Source organism: Coregonus lavaretus, assembly GCF_964263955.1.
Source record: "Coregonus lavaretus genome assembly, chromosome: 11".
In the NCBI taxonomy this organism is placed as follows: domain Eukaryota; kingdom Metazoa; phylum Chordata; class Actinopteri; order Salmoniformes; family Salmonidae; genus Coregonus; species Coregonus lavaretus.
In genome coordinates this window covers 25,186,279-25,204,754 of record NC_139998.1, presented here as the reverse complement: position 1 = coordinate 25,204,754, position 18,476 = coordinate 25,186,279, and the positions used below count along the sequence as shown (strand labels likewise).

Below are 18,476 nucleotides of genomic sequence, written 5' to 3'. Positions count from 1 at the left end.
GAGGAGGTGTGATGGTGCTTTGCTGGTGACACTGTCTGTGATTTATTTAGAATTCAAGGCAAACTTAACCAGCATGGCTACCACAGCATTCTGCATTCTGCCATCCCATCTGGTTTGGGCTTAGTGGGACTATCATTTGTTTTCAACAGGACAATGACCCAACACACCTTCAGGCTGTGTAAGGGTTATTTGACCAAGAAGGAGAGTGATGGAGTGCTGCATCAGATGACCTGGTCTCCATAATCACCCGACCTCAACCCAATTGAGATGGTTTGGGATGAGTTGGATGTCAGAGTGAAGGAAAAGTGGTCCTCTGTAGCTCAATTGGTAGAGCATGGCGCTTGTAACACCAGGGTAGTGGGTTCGATCCCCAGGACCACCCATACGTAAAAATGTATGCACACATGACTGTAAGTCGCTTTGGATAAAAGCGTCTGCTAAATGGCTTATTATATTATTATTAAAAGCAGCCAACAAGTGCTCAGCATATGTGGGAACTCCTTCAAGACAGTTGGAAAAGCATTCCAGTATAAAATATGTTTTGATTTGTTTAACACTTTTTTGGTTACTACATGATTCCATATGTGTTATTTGTTATTATTATATTATTTCATAGTTTTGATGTCTTCACTATTATTCTACAACGTAGAAAATAGTAAAAATAAATAAAAACCCTGGAATGAGTAGGTGTGTCCAAACTTTTGACTGGTACTGTATATTACACACAAGTACACACACATGTACTGTACACACATTTACTGACTGGCGGGGTGTGTGTGTACTAGGTGCAATGAGCTGAACCACCTGAGTGTGTCTTAAAGCCAATTTATGCTTGCTCTGGGGAGTCATGGAGGGTGTGACGCAATTGCGGAGCCTCTGGAGGCTTGCGGAGGCCAAATCGAGCATAGCCTTGCCCCTCCCAAACGTTGCAACAATGCGTAGGCTCCATATAGCTCCGCATTGACATGATTGATTGACGGTAGGTGGGGGCGGGAGGTCCTGTATAAACACAAACTCACTTCCTTGACAACTTCCTTCACAACAGCTCTGCGAAGCGCAAAAAGTGTGTTTGCTCCGACTTCTGCGGAGGCCGCATTGCAGTAAATGCTGTATGGCCACTGCAGAAGTCGGGTTGACCATGCAGAACCTTTTGCTGTGATAACTTGTCTGATTCTGGTCTGGAGTGGCTCAGTAGCATTTCCTCTCTCCTGGACATCAGTGGCTGCAACATCATGGACTAGGTAATGCTTCCTTAGCTTGCTGTATACGTGTGTAGTATTACAGTTAGCTATGTCAAACACTCCAACAACCTTACTCGTATTTCCAGGGCCTGAGACTGCAGTCCTGAGCAGTGGGAGCACAGTAACGATGAAGCCCCCTACTGGTTTGGCTATGACAGCCTGGGCCAGCTGCTGCATCCAATCAGATTACCCGACAAGAACCAGGACACCTGGGAGGAAGAGGAGCCAGCACCAGCGCTTGGCAGCAACAACAAAAAGAGGAATTCGATAAAGGCCTGTGGCAAGGACTACAATTACACAACATGAGTACACAGTCCATGCAGACAAACAAACACACGAGGACTACGTTTATACAGTGTACACATACACATTCCAACTACCAATCTAAGGTCAACCAAATCCCTAACATTCACTGCACCTTTAACTCTAGCTCAATGTCAAGCACCTGACTGGAATTACCAAAGATTAATAACCACAAAACAGATTATTTTTAGGCTAGGAAATATTTTTGAATTTATATCAGAACATCAATGCAGTATATACATTTATGTAAAGCTTTTGTATCAAACCATTTCAACTGAGTGGGAGAAAGGATATAGATTTCTTATATGCATTACAACACAGGACAGATTGAATTTAATATATTACATACAGCAAATATTTTTTGCATTGAAATAATATTAATCAAAAAGCAAAATTGCCTCAATATTATTTGACTTTTCCCCGTTTTTTTTAAATTCACAATAAATACAACCCCCATGGATAGCTTAGAATAAAGGCAACAACAACAAACACTGGTCACATTATTTTACCAAGCATCTAAAAACATTTTGTACATTTTGCAGTTTCAATCCTTCAGTCAGAAAGTCTTAAGAGTAAGGTTCTCCTGGTTTGTCATAACATAAACAAGACAAATCTCTAGTGTGCAATGAACTCTACTAGATGAAAAGCCAAAATGAGTATACATCCTGAAATTTAAAGAAAGCTAAAACATTTAAATTTCACATACTATAAAACGTTCTATTTTCGCCTACCCAAAATGCATACTATTTAAAAATCAAGCGCGGGTATTTGGAAACAGCCAATGACTGAACTAGCCTGGCTGCCACTATATTTTCTAGAGCCATCTCATGAAAACAGTTGGCCAAAGCAGAAACATATTGACTGAGTTACCTCTACTAACCGTGATCATGTTTTGCAACTGTATTTAGACACGTAATATAGCCTAGTAGCCGTTATCACATCTGTAGCATTGCCTTTAACTTCATCCATTATATTTTATTTTGTTTAAATCTGCTCTCATGGAGTTCTCTGTCTGCATGTGTCAAGACTCCCAGAGGGCAATTCAGTTAATCGTATCACTGATCTCTGTCTCTCAGTTCCACTTTGGCAACTTTCTCTCTTCTTTTCACTCTCCTATGTCAGCTTAGCAGTAACATAGAGAAAGACAACTATGTGGTTGGACTCTGCCCAACAGTCACAGTCAGTGGGATAGTGACTATCAACATAAAGAAAGGACGGTTATGTCTACACTTCTTGTCCCTGAGGACTTAGTACAATAGGTAGACATGAGGTAGGAAGGACATTTTTGGAAGTGTTGGAACGGGGCCTAGGCGTAGGAGTGAAGCCTCAGCTGCCCAGCTTCAGAGACTCAAACCAGCTCTGTGTCTTCAGGCTGATGGAGCCTCTGTCTGCCTGGGCCCTGATCCACTGGTCACCCTGGGGCTGCCCATTCATATGGCCTAGAGAGGGAGAGCAGAATAAATGGAATTAGGTGAGTTTAGTAGTAACTATGTACTGTACAGTTGTGATGACTCACTGGGTGAGTAAACATAGTAGGAGTAAGTGTAACTCATTGGTGAGTTTAGTCCTAGTAGTATTTATAGGGATGACTGACCGGTGACAGTGGTCATGCCATCTTTGGAATCTCTCTCTGCTTGGTGAAGGACTATCTCTTGGCTGATCTCTACTGACGTTCCACACATCTGCACTCCTGCTCTTATAGAGGAGGGGACACGCACAGACACTGCACCTGAGAGGGGGAGGAAGAAGCAGGAGAGAAATAGAAAGCAAGAGGGAGAAAAGAGTGATAGAAAGACAGTGACAGGAGAAGACTGGGTCAGATGTGTAACATTGGAGAGAGAGAAAGAGATCAGAGACAATTCAGAGGGATGACCAGATATGGCTCATCCTATTGTGCGTTCTATACCCAGTACATCCACCCAGAATGTTATATTATGTTTACCTTGCTGAGAGTGGAGTTCTGCGCTGCCACTGTCTCCTACATATGCATCAATGTTTCCACTGTTTGACAATACCTTCAGGTAGCCATTATTAGAACCATCTGGCAAAAGGTCAAAGTAAAAAAATGTTATGGTTAAAAGAGCCTCAAACTAAATTTGACACAATCTGTTTTCAAATGTTGCACAGAGGATTGGCCCACTTACCTACAATTATATCTCCAGTCTCATTCCGCACTGTGGCATCGCCTGTATGAAAAAGAAACTAAACGTGAGATGCTGATGCACCCAGAGACCTAACAGGCTAATGGTTTCCATGTCCTCTAGGAGAACAGAGAGGCTGTCTATCTCAGAGGAAATCGCCATGAATTATGGCTAACTCATCCTCTTCTCGCCTCACTTTCTCTCTGTTTATTGCTCTTCCTGTTTGTTTTCTTTGCCAGAGGTTCCTCTTCTTCTTTCACTCTACCTAACCTTGATTTATCTAAGCAGTGACTCACTCAGGCCATCCACAACTTAATCATCTTGTTTACACCAAGTTAGGGAAAACATTTAAGTCTCTAGTCTGAATAATGGTAGTCACTAACCCAAAACAGTCCCGACTAGGAAAAACTCTGCGCTTTAGTTATAGCTGATAAATAGGGCCCAGGGTTTTTGCAGGTCATGTCACGTGTTCAGGAAAACAGGAAAAACTCAGGGCCCTAACTAAAAGTGCTGGCCAGTATATGTGTGAATTCAACCCATATCACAACGACACAACGTATTCCGCAAACCACTGTCAATACCACTGACTCATAAAAGACAAGGCTCTGGGGTGACAATGTTTCAAGTCTCATAAAGGCTGTGTTACTATGCAATGCTAAATGTACCATCCACTATATGTGCAGCCCTCCCCTCCTCACCGTGTACGTGTCCCAGCTGTATCCTCCCTGAAGAGGATGATATGGAGGTGGACTCAGCGTAGATGGCTTTCACCTTCAGAGGGCCATGTTCTGTTGACACGTTCATAGTAGTACCCTGGATCTTCTTCACATCCACCGCCTACAGACAGACAGAGCACAGAAAGAGCTTATATCTAGTATTAACTGTAATACACATACCATTCGACACATACAGTTGAAGCCGGAAGTTTACATACACCTTAGCCAAATACATTTAAACTCAGTTTTTCACAATTCCTGACATTTAATCCTAGTAAAAATTCCCTGTCTTAGGTCAGTTAGGATCACCACTTTATTTTAAGAATGTGAAATGTCAGAATAATAGTAGAGAGAATGATTTATTTAAGCTTTTATTCATTTCATCACATTCCCAGTGGGTCAGAAGTTTACATACACTCCATTAGTATTTGGTAGCATTGTCTTTAAATTGTTTAACTTGGGTCAAACGTTTTGGGTAGCCTTCCACAAGCTTCCCACAATAAGTTGGGTAAATTTTGGCCCATTCCTCTGACAGAGATGGTGTAACTGAGTCAGGTTTGTAGGCCTCCTTGCTCACACACGCCTTTTCAGTTCTGCCCACAAATGTTCTATAGGATTGAGGTCAGGGCTTTATGATGGCTACTCCAATACCTTGACTTTGTTGTCCTTAAGCCATTTTGCCACAACTTTAGAAGTATGCTTGGGGTCATTGTCCATTTGGAAGACCCATTTGCGACCAAGCTTTACCTTCCTGACTGATGTCTTGAGATGTTGCTTCAATATATCCACATAATTTTCCTTCCTTATGATGCCATCTATTTTGTGAAGTGCACCAGTCCCTCCTGCAACAAAGCACCCCCACAGCATGATGCTGCCACCCCCGTGCTTCACGGTTGGGATGGTGTTCTTCGGCTTGCAAGCCATCCCCTTTTTCCTCCAAACATTACGATGGTCATTATGGCCAAACAGTTCTATTTTTGTTTCATCAGACCAGAGGACATTTCTCAAAAAAGTACGATCTTTGTCCCCATGTGCAGTTGCAAACCGTAGTCTGGCTTTTTTATGACGGTTTTGGAGCAATGCCATATAGATATAGATACTTTTGTACTGGTTTCCTCCAGCATCTTCACAAGGTCCTTTGCTGTTGTTCTGCGATTGATTTGCACTTTTCGCACCAAAGTACGTTCATCTCTAGGAGACAGAATGCGTCTCCTTCCTGAGCAGTATGACGGCTGCGTGGTTCCATGGTGCTTATACTTGCGTACTATTGTTCGTACAGATGAACGTGGTACCTTCAGGCGTTTGGAAATTGCTCCCAAGGATGAACCAGACTTGTGGAGGTCTACAATTATTTTTCTGAGGTCTTGGCTGATTTATTTTGATTTTCCCATGATGTCAAGCAAAGAGGCACTGAGTTTGAAGGTAGGCCTTGAAATACATCCACAGGTACACATCCAATTGACTCAAATGATTAGCCTATCAGAAGCTTCTAAAGCCATTACATAATTTTCTGGAATTTTCCAAGCTGTTTAAAAGGCACAGTCAACTTAGTGTATGTAAACTTCTGACCCACTGGAATTGTGATACAGTGAATTATAAGTGAAATAATCTGTCTGTAAGCAATTGTTGGGAAAATTACTTGTGTCATGCACAAAGTAGATGTCCTAACCGACTTGCCAAAACTATAGTTTGTCAACAAGAAATTTGTGGAGTGGTTGAAAAACGAGTTTTAATGACTCCAACCTAAGTGTATGTAAACTTCCGACTTCAACTGTATATACTTAAATAAAATAAACACATCATTGGGTAGGGTAGGTCTCATAGTCAGAGTATAACAGCAGCTACTGTACACTGTGTCCAGAGGTGCTGATGTCCACGTTGCCATGGATGGTTCCCACCCCAGTGACGTTGCCTCCCTGGGACTGTACCTGCACGTGGTGACCCTGTAGAATAGAATAGGAGATTTTTTACGATGGAAATATTTGTTTAGCTCTCCTCCCATTGCCCCCAAAACCCACACAAGAAGAAAGAGGCATGCCCAAGCAATACCTAATCCCCCCTAGCCTTCTAGGCATAGCCACGGGAAGTAGGGGTGCTGAGGGTGCAGCACCCCCTGATAAATCTAAATTAACCTTTTCACGTGTGAGTTCCAAATATCTCTAACGGTCGCCCCAACGTGAGTTGTTTTATACACGTGATGTCAGAATGCACTCACTGTTCCAAAATGTGATTGTTACGTAACAGGACAGTTAGCCTATAGTTAATTAGCAGGCAGCGCGGGTTGTTTCAACTTGTCAATTTCTAATTATTTTCTAACAACAGTTTGAATTGAGGTGTGTTCCGCCTCCTCATTAATTCACATAGAAGTAGCCCATTTCACTGTTGTGGACAATTTATGTTTGAGGCTTTACTGAGCCGGACAAACTTCTCGAGGAGACCCCAAGCACTTCCCCAGTGTTTCCGCAGATCAAGTATGCAAACATTTGTGCAGTTGTGCACAAATTTCTTCCCCGTGGCACATTTTCTGGCTGGCGCTCACATTACCTTCATTGTTGTTTTCCTTACAAATAATAACTTTGAACATGTGTGCATTCCTATCAAAGTAAGTGCCTTATTTTCTGTATATTGTGTTGTCGTTTCTACTGTAGCATACCGTATGTATGTATGATAATGTATTTACTGTTTTATTCACGTTTTCAAGTACTGGTGACAAATCATGCATTCCGATTATTGCATGGATTGTAATGGACACCTATGATGTGTGTAAAATACTTTTTTGAAGGTTGTACTGATTATGATGAGCTAATGCTAAGCTATGTGTGGCGCCATGATTGTTGATATTATACAATGCATTCTGGGTGTCACGTAAACGTCTGTCAGACCAAAGATGTTATAATGAGGGGAAGGAATGGTTCACTCATCTTTTGAGTAAACTTCCAGAAGTGAATGATCGTAGACGACACACCCCCTTCAACATGCATACTGCAAACAGACCAAACTCATCTTGTCTCCTCTTATCATCTTTGGTTGACGCGAAAAAACTAACATGGTGGTGCGCACAAACTACCCATCGTCGGATTACTTTAGATTTTTAGAAAGTGTTTTACTCAATTATTTCGATCAATGGTGAGCTCACCCGTGATGTGATGAATTGTAAATAGTAATTAATATTGTGGTTTCTGTCAGCCGAGAGTTAGCTAAATATGAACGCTTGTGTTGCATCAATCTTTCCTCAGTTAGCGCAAGGACTAAGTTAGCCTACATTTTCCGAATTGGATGATTATGTTATGCTGTCGCTACTTCTATGAATGTCTGAACATTGCATCCAAAAATAAACTGGTCACATTCAGGACATAACTTTGTAAGGACTGTGTTTGCGCAAAATGTTTCTGTGAAAAAACAGTGTGGCCAACGATGACTGTTGCGTCAATCGAAACTGGACGTTCTAAATAAGCGTTCTAATCACACCGGTTTGAGCGTACGCTGCAGGAACCACTATAGAATGATCACACCCGTTTGTTGGTACGTGTCAAAGGTTTAAACAAAACAATATTTAAGAAACAATCATGCAGTACAGTCAGCAGCAAGCAGTTACACTGGCGGGCCTTAGTGGCAATAAATTAATTAAACCAAAAGCTTACCTTGACTTGGAAGAGTTCCAGTGTTGGATAGCCATAGCTAGCTAGCTACCATAGCATCCCTCTCTGTTTGAGTAAGCTAAACTAGCTAGCTGGATTTGCTAAGTACACTACCAGTGTTTGGACAAACCTACTCATTCAAGGGTTTTTCTTTATTTTTACATTGTATAATAATAGTGAAGACATAAACTATGAAATAACACATATGGAATCATGTAGTAACCAAAAAACTGTTAAACAAATCAAAATATATTTTATATTTGAGATTCTTCAAATTGCCACCCTTTGCCTCGATAACAGCTTTGCACACTCTTGGCATTCTCTCAACCAGCTTCATGAGGTAGTCACCTGGAATGCATTTCGGGATTCTTCAGATAGCATTGGAGTACACCGCATCAGTCACTGGCTTCATCAATAAGTGCATCGATGATGTCTTCCCCACAGTGACCGTACGTACATACCCCAACCAGAAGCCATGGATTACAGGAAACATCTGCATTGAGCTAAAGGGTAGAGCTTCCGCTTTCAAGGAGTGGGACTCTAACCCGGACGCTTATAAGAAATCCCACTATGCCCTCCGACGAACCATCAAACAGGCAAAGAGTCAATACAGGACTAAGATTGAATCGTACTACACCGGCTCTGACGCTCGTCGGATGTGGCAGGGCTTGAAAACTATTACAGACTACAAAGGGAAGCACAGCCGCGAGCTTCCCAGTGACACAAGCCTACCAGATGAGCTAAACCACTTCTATGCTCGCTTCGAGGCAAGCAACACTGAAGCATGCATGAGAGCACCAGCTGTTCCAGATGACTATGTGATCACGCTCTCCGTAGCCGATGTGAGTAAGACTTTTAAGCAGGTCAACATTCACAAGGCCGCAGGGCCAGATGGATTACCAGGACGTGTACTCCGAGCATGTGCTGACCAACTGGCAAGTGTCTTCACTGACATTTTCAACCTCTCCCTGACTGAGTCTGTAATACCAACATGTTTCAAGCAGACCACCATAGTCCCCGTGCCCAAGGACACTAAGATAACCTGCCTAAATGACTACTGACCCGTAGCACTGACGTCTGTAGCCATGAAGTGCTTTGAAAGGCTGGTCATGGCTCATATCAACACCATTATCCCAGAAACCCTAGACCCACTCCAATTTGCATACCACTCCAACAGATCCACAGATGATGCAATCTCTATTGCACTCCACACTGCCCTTTCCCACCTGGACAAGAGGAACACCTACGTGAGAATGCTATTCATTGACTACAGCTCAGCAGTCAACACCATAGTGCCCTCAAACCTCATCACTAAGCTAAGGATCCTGGGACTAAACACCTCCCTCTGCAACTGGATCCTGGACTTCCTGATGGGCTGCCCCCAGGTGGTAAGGGTAGGTAACAACACATCTGCCACACTGATCCTCAACACGGGGGCCCCTCAGGGGTGCGTGCTCAGTCCCCTCCTGTACTCCCTGTTCACCCATGACTGCATGGCCAGGCACGACTCCAACACCATCATTAAGTTTGCCGACGACACAACAGTGGTAGGCCTGATCACCGACAACGATGAGACAGCCTATAGGGAGGAGGTCAGAGACCTGGCCGTGTGGTGCCAGGATAACAACCTCTCCCTCAACGTGACCAAGACAAAGGAGATGATTGTGGACTACAGGAAAAAAAAGAGGACTGAGCACGCCCCCATTCTCATCGACAGGGCTGTAGTGGAACAGGTTGAGAGCTTCAAGTTCCTTGGTGTCCACATCACCAACAAACTATCATGGTCCAAACACACCAAGACAGTCGTGAAGAGGGCACGACAAAGCCTATTCCCCCTCAGGAGACTGAAAAGATTCGGCATGGGTCCTCAGATCCTCAAAAAATTCTACAGCTGCACCATCGAGAGCAACCTGACTGGTTGCATCACCGCCTGGTATGGCAACTGCTTGGCCTCCGACCGCAAGGCACTACAGAGGGTAGTGCGTACGGCCCAGTACATCACTGGGGCCAAGCTTCCTGCCATCCAGGACCTATATACCAGGCGGTGTCAGAGGAAGGCCCTCAAAATTGTCAAAGACTCCAGCCACCCTAGTCATAGACTGTTCTCTCTGCTACCACACGGCAAGCGGTACCGGAGTGCCAAGTCTAGGTCCAAAAGACTTCTCAACAGCTTCTACCCCCAAGCCATAAGACTCCTGAACACCTAATCATGGCTACCCGGACTATTTGCACTGCCCCCCCACCCCATCTTTTTACGCTGCTGCTACTCTGTTAATGATTTATGCATAGTCACTTTAACTCTACCCACATGTACATATTACTTCAACTACCTCAACTAGCCGGTGCCCCCGCACATTGACTCTGCACCGGTACCCCCCTGTATATATAGCCTCCCTACTGTTATTTTATTTTACTTCTGCTCTTTTTTCTCAACACTTTTTTGTTGTTGTTTTATTTTACTTTTTTATTAAAAATAAATGCACTGTTGGTTAAGGGCTGTAAGTAAGCATTTCACTGTAATGTCTGCACCTGTTGTATTCAGCGCATGTGGCCAATAAAATTTGATTTGATTTGATTTAAATTAACAGGTGTGCCTTGTTAAGTTAATTTGTGGAATTTCTTTCCTTCTTAATGCGTTTGAGCCAATTAGTTGTGTTGTGACAAGGTAGGGGCTGTATACAGAAGCTAGCCCTATTTGGTAAAAGATCAAGTCCATATTATGGCAAGAACAGCTCAAATAAGCAAAGAGAAACGACAGTCCATCATTACTTTAAGACATGAAGGTCAGTCAATACGGAAAAATGTCAAGAACTTTGAAAGTTTCTTCAAGTGCAGTCGCAAAAACCATCAAGCGCTATGATAAAACTGGCTCTCATGAGGACCGCCACAGGAATGGAAGACCCAGAGTTACCTCTGCTGCAGAGGATACGTTCATTAGAACTACCAGCCTCAGAAATTGCAGCCCAAATAAATGCTTCACAGTTTTCAAGTAACAGACATCTCAACATCAACTGTTCAGAGGGGACTGTGTGAAACAGGCCTTCATGGTCGAATTGCTGCAAAGAAACCACTACTAAAGGACACCAATATGAAGAAGAGACCTGCTTGGACCAAGAAACCCGAGCAATGGACATTAGACCCGGGAAATGTGTCCTTTGGTCTGGAGTCCAAATTTGAGATTTTTGGTTCCAACCGCTGTGTCTTTGTGAGATGAGGTGTGGTTGAACGGATGATCTCCACATGTGTAGTTCCCACCGTAAAGCATGGAGGAGGAGGTGTTATGGTGTGGGGGTGCTTTGCTGGTGACACTGTCTGTGATTTATTTAGAATTCAAGGCACACTTAACCAGCATGGCTACCACAGCATTCTGCAGCGATACGCCATCCCATCTGGTTTGGGCTTAGTGGGACTATCATTTGTTTTTCAACAGGACAATGACCCAACACACCTCCAGGCTGTGTAAGGTCTATTTGACCAAGAAGGAGAGTGATGGAGTGCTGCATCAGATGACCTGGCCTCCACAATCCCCCGTCCTCAACCGAATTGAGATGGCTTGGGATGAGTTGCACAGCAGAGTGAAGGAAAAGCAGCCAACATGTGCCAACATGTGGGAACTCCTTCAATACTATTGGAAAAGCATTCCAGGTTAAGTTGTTTGAGAGAATGCCAAGAGTGTGCAAAGCTGTCATCAAGGCAAAGGGTGGCTATTTGAAGAATCTCAAATATAAAATATATTTTGATTTGTTTAACACTCTTTTGGTTACTACATGATTCCATTTGTGTTATTTCATAGTTTGTGTCTTCACTATTATTCTACAATGTAAAAAATAGTAAATATAAAGAAAAACCCTTGAATGAGTAGGTGTGTCCAAACCTTTGACTGGTACTTTAAGTGAAAGTTGAAAAATAATACTATAAAATATAGCTAGCTCTCTCTTGCTTCTCCTTCATTTTTGAATTAATGAATTTGTTTAAAACTGTTCAACTATTGTCTCTCTCTCTTTGAGTCAACTACTCACCACATTTTATGCACAGCAGTGCTAGCTGTAGTTTATGCTTTCAGTACTAGATTAATTATCTGATCCTTTGATTGGGTGGACAACATGTCAGTTCATGCTGCAAGAGCTCTGATAGGTTGGAGGACATCCTCTGGAAGTTGTCATTATTACTGTGTAAGTCTATGGAAGGGGGTGAGAACTATGAGCCTCCTAGGTTTTGTATTGAAGTCAATGTACCCAGATGTGGACGGAAACTAGCTGTCCTCCGGCTACACCATGGTATTACCCTACAGAGTGCTGTTGAGGCTACTGTAGACCTTCATTGCAAAACAGTGTGTTTTAATCAATTATTTGGTGACGTGAATATATTTAGTATAGTTTTATCTAAAAAGGATAACTTTTTAAATGTTTATCTTTTATGAAATTCAGAGGAGGATGGTCCTCCCCTTCCTCCTCTGAGGAGGCTCCACTGCTTTACTTGCATGAAAGAAGGTGGATGGAAATGTAGTTAATGTAATGTTTGGATTCAGTCTCGTGTCAGGTGAACTGGTGTCCTCACCTTTTGGTCTAATAATTATCTCATAATCTCCTAACTGTTCCCTTTCAATTGCTACCATGTTTATCCATATGCTTTTCATATTTCTTCTGTAAAAAAATATAGATATGTAGCCCTATCCATATAGGCCAATTCTAACGAGTGTAAAGGGTTAAAGCAGGGGTCTCCAACCCTGTTCCTGAAGAGGTAACCTCCTGGAGGTTTTCGCTCCAACCCCAGTTTTAACTCACCCGATTCAGCATATCAACCAGCTAATTATTAGAATCAGGAGTGCTAGATTAGGGTTGGAGTGAAAACCATAGCTCGCCAGTAACAGGGCTAGAGAGCCCCAGGTTAAAGGATAGGTTGAGTTGTCTCCTCAAACTTGCATTCACTTGCTTTGGCAATGTAAACATATGTTTCCCATGCCAATAAAGCCCTTTGAATAAGAATTGAAGGGGCTGCTGGGCCAATATAACAGATGTGGCTGTAGTTTTAGTCAAACTTTAACCATATTTCTCTTGTCTGTACAGACTTTAATCCTGTTCATATTTACCTTGACTGAGTGCAGCACGCAGTTCCCCCTCTCTGTCTGCACCCTACAGGTATCACACTCCATCTTCTGGACATGCACGTTGCCCTCTCCTTGAGTGGTGATGTAAAGGTCTAACACACACACACACACACACACACACACAGAGAGAGAGAGAGAGAGAAAGTAGGACATGTGATATCACTAACCATTTTGCTGTCATATCTAACTAATCACTTGTTTTATAAGAGGGGGGGGAGTGCTTGGCTAGGGGTCATGAGCATCAGCTGACAGTTTGATCCTAGTACAGTTAGTACACCTAGAGCTATTCTCTTAATGGCCTTCTTTAATTCATGATGCAGACAGTGGCTCTAAACTCATGATTGAACTTCACAAACCAAAACACTCACCACTTTTAATGGGAGCGGTCAGCTCCACTGACACGTTGCTGTTGTTGACCTCGGACAAGATGTAAAGTTCCTTGTTTTGGTCATCGTACTGCACCTGGAAGTTGTCTAGTTGGACGGCTTGATCTGCGCTGGTGCCATGAATGGTGATGAAGGCCCGGTTCGCCTCGGGGAAAGCGTGCGGGTCCAGAGGTCGTATGGAGATGTTACATTGGAGTTGAACCCGTACTTTGCTGAAGGGGTTAACAACAAGAGTCCACTGTTTCAAGGGCTTGCTCACCTCTTTCTTGGTTAAAGCGCAGGGAGAGGTCGAGAACGCCTTCAGAATCAGCAAGGAAGAGTCTTGGAGGTTCTTTGGACACGATGCCAGAGACCTCCAACGTAAAAGTCCGAGACTTATACATTGGTTCGCGGAACAACAAAACATCACGGTCACAGATCATAAACAGTCCTGAAAAACATGAGCTTAAACATTTGCACTAGGGATGCTTTAATGCGGAGTGGAACTGATAAACCGTGTGTTGCGTTATGTTCCACGTCCTGCGGGAAGACGAGACTTTTGGCCAAAGGATGATGAAACAGGTTCGAACTCCTTAGGTAACCAAAGACAGGTTTAGAAACACTGTGTTCTAGCCCTGTCCAATCATAAACCAGCGTCTCGTCACCACGATCGTCTAAGTACTTCCGGGTGAGGGAATTTCGGAAACGTTCTAAATAAAAGTCCCCCACGTAATAGTAGAAAACTGTAATTACCCTGTATTTATTCATAATATATGAAAGATACTTGTCTAAACATTAACAATGATTCATATTTGTTCATATTTAAGTGACATTTTAATTTCCCCCCCAAAGTTAAATAAATGCCCCTAATGCAATACACTTTAGGTCTATACATTACATATTGGCTTATAGAGAAAAAAAAGTATTCTATGTGCCAATGTAAAAGTGGGGTTGGGAATACTCTGTAGGGTCTGTAGCGCAGGTGGTTGGTGGCACCATAATTGGGGAGGACGGACTCGTGGTAATGGCTGGAGCGGAGTCTGTGGAATGGTATCAAACACATGGTTTCTATGTGTTTGATGCCATTCCATTTGCTCCTGTCCAGACATTATTATGAGCCGTCCTCCCCTCAGCAGCCTCCACTGGTGTAGAATCTATATATGATGTTATTTCATGGGGGACTCTGGTCTAAATACCCAGCAACACTTTCTACTCCACCAGCTCCATAGCCCCCAATGCAATAATGCCTATAAATTACACTGTAGGTCTATAAAATGTTTTATTTTGTTTTTTTAGCTTACCCTGTTTGCTTCCAGTGTGAAATAAAATGCCATTCCATACTAGACTTTCATGAACTCATGCCTTGCCCTAATGGAGGTGCCAAATATTGATTATTAGCATGTGATTAGTTACTTCAAAGACACTACTGACATACTAACCTAGATTAATGATGAGCCAGTTGCGCCATCTACACATTTTAGTCATTTAGCAGATGCTCTTATCCAGAACCACTTACAGTAGTAGTGAGAGCATACATTTTCGTACTGGTCCCCATGGGAATCAAGCCCACAACCCTGGCATTGCAAGCACCATGCTCTATTAACTGAGCCACACGGGACTACACATTAAAATCAGCCAAAGGCCAGCCTTGACCTGTGCCAAAAAATGCGTCTTGGCCCGACAAGTAAAATATTTTTGAGCCCATGTCCTAGTAAAATCATATTGCTATAGTTTTATATTACCCCAAATATTCATTACCTTCCAATGATTTTGTTAAACCCACCTTGGTCTCAATACAGTGTTTTGGTTGTTATTGGTCAATTTTGTTGTCACTATTCTTGTTTGTGTATGTAGGTCTATGTGTTGTTAAGTTAATAGGCCTACATGAGTTGGAGTCAGTAAATTCTGGAAGTAATTGTAATTTACAAAATGGAGAGAAAAAATAGCTTCTAGACATAAATAGCTTTTCCTTATCAGCTTATTTAGAAGAAAATGAAAATAGATAGGCCTGAATTCATTGCCTTCAATTCAAATTGACCCCAACACTGAGGCCTAAATCCAACACTCAAATGAGATGAGGATCCCACTGCACTCAATGCATTACAGTTCCATAGGCTATCCAATTCACGTTCATTTACAGTTTTACTCCTTGTTTAAGTAGGCACAGTTATTAATAGTGTTTCTTTATTGTTATTTTTAGTCATTCAAAATGTACGGGCCTACAGTGTCTATACTCTGCAAAAAGCCGGCCAGAGAGAAATATGTGAGAAAATCTAACTTCGAAATCCCAAAAGGCAACGCATACTTCCGCAACACAAGGAAAGCTGGGAGAAAAGGAAAAAAGCATCTCTGTAGGTCTTTTCAAATTCTTCCAGCTATAAGTTCTAAATCATTCAGTCTTAATGAAAAGACAGGGATGAACAATGATCAGAATTCACTGTGTAATGAGCCAAAATCGGTCAACAGGTTGAAATTTCAGCAGGATTTCTTGAATGATACAAAGATAACAATATGTAGATTTGCAAACAGTGCTTTAAACTGTTGGTTCAACTCATCCTTGCAGCATTGTTACATCTCAGGATAGTGAAAACTACCTTCAAACATCTTGACCCACAATCCATGACAAAATGTTCAGATATTAAAGAAGAACTTTGCTGCTCTCTTGTTTTCTGCAGTTCAGAGGCCTGGACACATCTAGATTTTAAATATCAATTACTCCCTTGGTTAAAAGAGTTGGGCATCAAAACAGTGATCAGTGCTATGCATACTAATAGCTGTGAAACTTGCAAAAACAGCATCTCACGCAATGGGCATTACTTCAGCTAAATTTTTCAGGTTCAACTAAATACAGACATGTCATTGCTAGACATTCTATTCAGGCAATTAATCACTAAAGGGGGTGCACCCACAAAATGCAGTCAATGTGATGGCATATTGATTAGACAGACTGTTTGGACCACCACACCAGATATTCTTGTTATTTCTGTTCCCCGTGTAGCAGAAAATTGTAAAGTTAAGAGAGACCCTGTTTTTCCATCCAGTACCATTGAAATCCCAGTTGTTGGCAACAAGATACAGATGTACAGATTGAGCTCTGTAATATGTCACTCAGGTGCAAAATCTACAAGGGGGCCAATTCTGGCCAGAGCTGGATTTTGTCACTTTTAAGATATGGGCAAATGACTTACACATTTCTGCTAGCACGAATAGGGAAGGTTTTACTGTATATACAGTATTTCTATGAAGTTGTTAATGAGCCTCAGACGCAAACAAATTGCAATGATGTACAACCACTTGATTCAAAATCAGAGATTTCTGTAATTTCACAGTATGAATACTTTCCAATCATACAGTGTTACCCATTTTTCTAAATACTACATCAGCATTTACTGAATGCCATAAGAGATTACTTAGAGTTGACCAAGTGAAACTGTCTCCTCACTTCAAAAAGGTAATTTCCCAATTTGAAGCATTAAATTCAGCAACATTTTAGTCATTTAGCAGATGCTCTTATCCAGAGTGTCTTACAGTTAGTGAGTGCATACATTTTCATACTGGCCCCCGTGGGAAATGAACCCACAACCCTGGCGTTGCAAGCGCCATGCTCTACCAACTGAGCTACAGGGGACAACATTTCACAATCCATGGTTCAAGAACAACTTCATTACAGTGATGTAAAGGACATAGTTAAACATTTTGTTCAGGAAATTCTACCAGCAAATTTCTTAGCAAATGATCTGCTCTACATTTACAGCAGTGGTGTCATGCACCCCCAAAATCTGAGGGGGCACAAAGGAGGTAAGGATGGCTGGGGGGTGGTCTGGAGGGGGGCTAGGCCACCCGTCCGTAAGCAGTGACGTGTATTCATGGATGCCAAGGCAAGCCAGGCTTCCCAAAAAAATAGACAACCCCCCCCCCCCCCCAAAAAAAAACATATACAATTTTTTAACTTTCGTCTCTGTTTCATAATTTTCCTTCAATTCTCAAGAGACTGAATGTATTTCACCGGAGAAAGCATCCAAGCAAGCGAAACACCGCCCCTATGTATCTGTATGTGTAGCTCATCTATCTGATGCTGTCTGGTCAAAAAGAGTATGGTATTGAATGCAAGGGAAGCCAGCGAGCATTTGGCGTCCCTTAATGATATGTTTTTTTTATACAATATTAGCCCATCAGCGTTGAGCTAAACTGAATTAACTTAACTGTGAATGGTCCTGGCGCACCAAAAGAAAGCGTCAAGGGAAGCCAGTTTGGATTTGGCTACACATCAATCACAGCTCATCAAAAGCCAAACGTCATTGACAGAAAAAAACTTGAATTGTTGCATTTCGTTGTGTTGTTGTCCTCCGGTGGCTACCTAGCTAGCTAAAATTGTCCCCTTCCTAAATTAGCCATGGATGGAGATAGGGATTTGGACTTGTGGTTTTACTTAATTCTCCGTACTGGCCAATGATTATAAAGGCGATTCAGATCCAACCATAAATTCATACATTGTGCCTCTGGTAGGCTAATGTTAACTAGCTGGCTAATCGTTGCCCATGAAAGGAAGTTAGGCTAGTGAGCAAGCATTTTAGCCAGGTAGCCTAGGACAACAAAAACTGTACTGTATGACAGAGTAAAAAACCGTTTAGTCAACATGAAAGACAGGAGGATGTCATTGGCGTTTCTCTACAAGTAGGTAGGGTGAGTCAACATGTTTTTTTCTACTTACGCACGCACGCACGCACACACACACAGACACACACACACAGACACACACAGACACACACACAAAAATCAGTGCCATGGACAATCACATGATATTAAGCTTACATTGATTGGACTAAATTGTTTTGGGTTTTTAGTTGTCACTGTATTAGACTAAGCATAGATGATTTGATGATGTTGAAATGTTGAAGTTGAAATGGTGCTTGAATAGTGGAGGCAGCTCCTGTTTTCTTTGCGACTTGCGGTAACTCTCTGGTG

General features: G+C 42.3%; 1 protein-coding gene across 1 annotated transcript; it reads right to left on the bottom strand.

Annotated features, from left to right (window-relative positions):
* Window positions 1–1,823: 1,823 nt before the first annotated feature.
* Window positions 1,824–14,118, bottom strand: LOC311137225 (protein FAM185A-like). Its single transcript, XM_084171605.1, has 8 exons — window positions 13,515–14,118; window positions 13,129–13,238; window positions 6,252–6,344; window positions 4,384–4,522; window positions 3,689–3,730; window positions 3,487–3,585; window positions 3,139–3,273; window positions 1,824–2,983 (listed from the first exon to the last, which is right to left on the bottom strand). The coding sequence occupies exons 1-8, from the start codon at window positions 13,936–13,938 to the stop codon at window positions 2,871–2,873; spliced, it is 1,155 nt and encodes a 384-aa protein (XP_084027731.1). The 5' UTR covers window positions 13,939–14,118; the 3' UTR covers window positions 1,824–2,870.
* Window positions 14,119–18,476: the final 4,358 nt, after the last annotated feature.

Bases quoted from the DNA above. Each gene is read 5' to 3' on its own strand.
- LOC311137225 (XM_084171605.1), bottom strand. From the start codon at position 13,938: ATGTTTTGTTGTTCCGCGAACCAATGTATAAGTCTCGGACTTTTACGT. The intron at 3,274-3,486 runs GTAAACATAATA...TCCCCCTCTCAG, and splicing joins AGAACTCCACTCTCAGCAAG to GTGCAGTGTCTGTGCGTGTC. The intron at 2,984-3,138 runs GTCAGTCATCCC...CTCCCTCTCTAG, and splicing joins TGGCATGACCACTGTCACCG to GCCATATGAATGGGCAGCCC.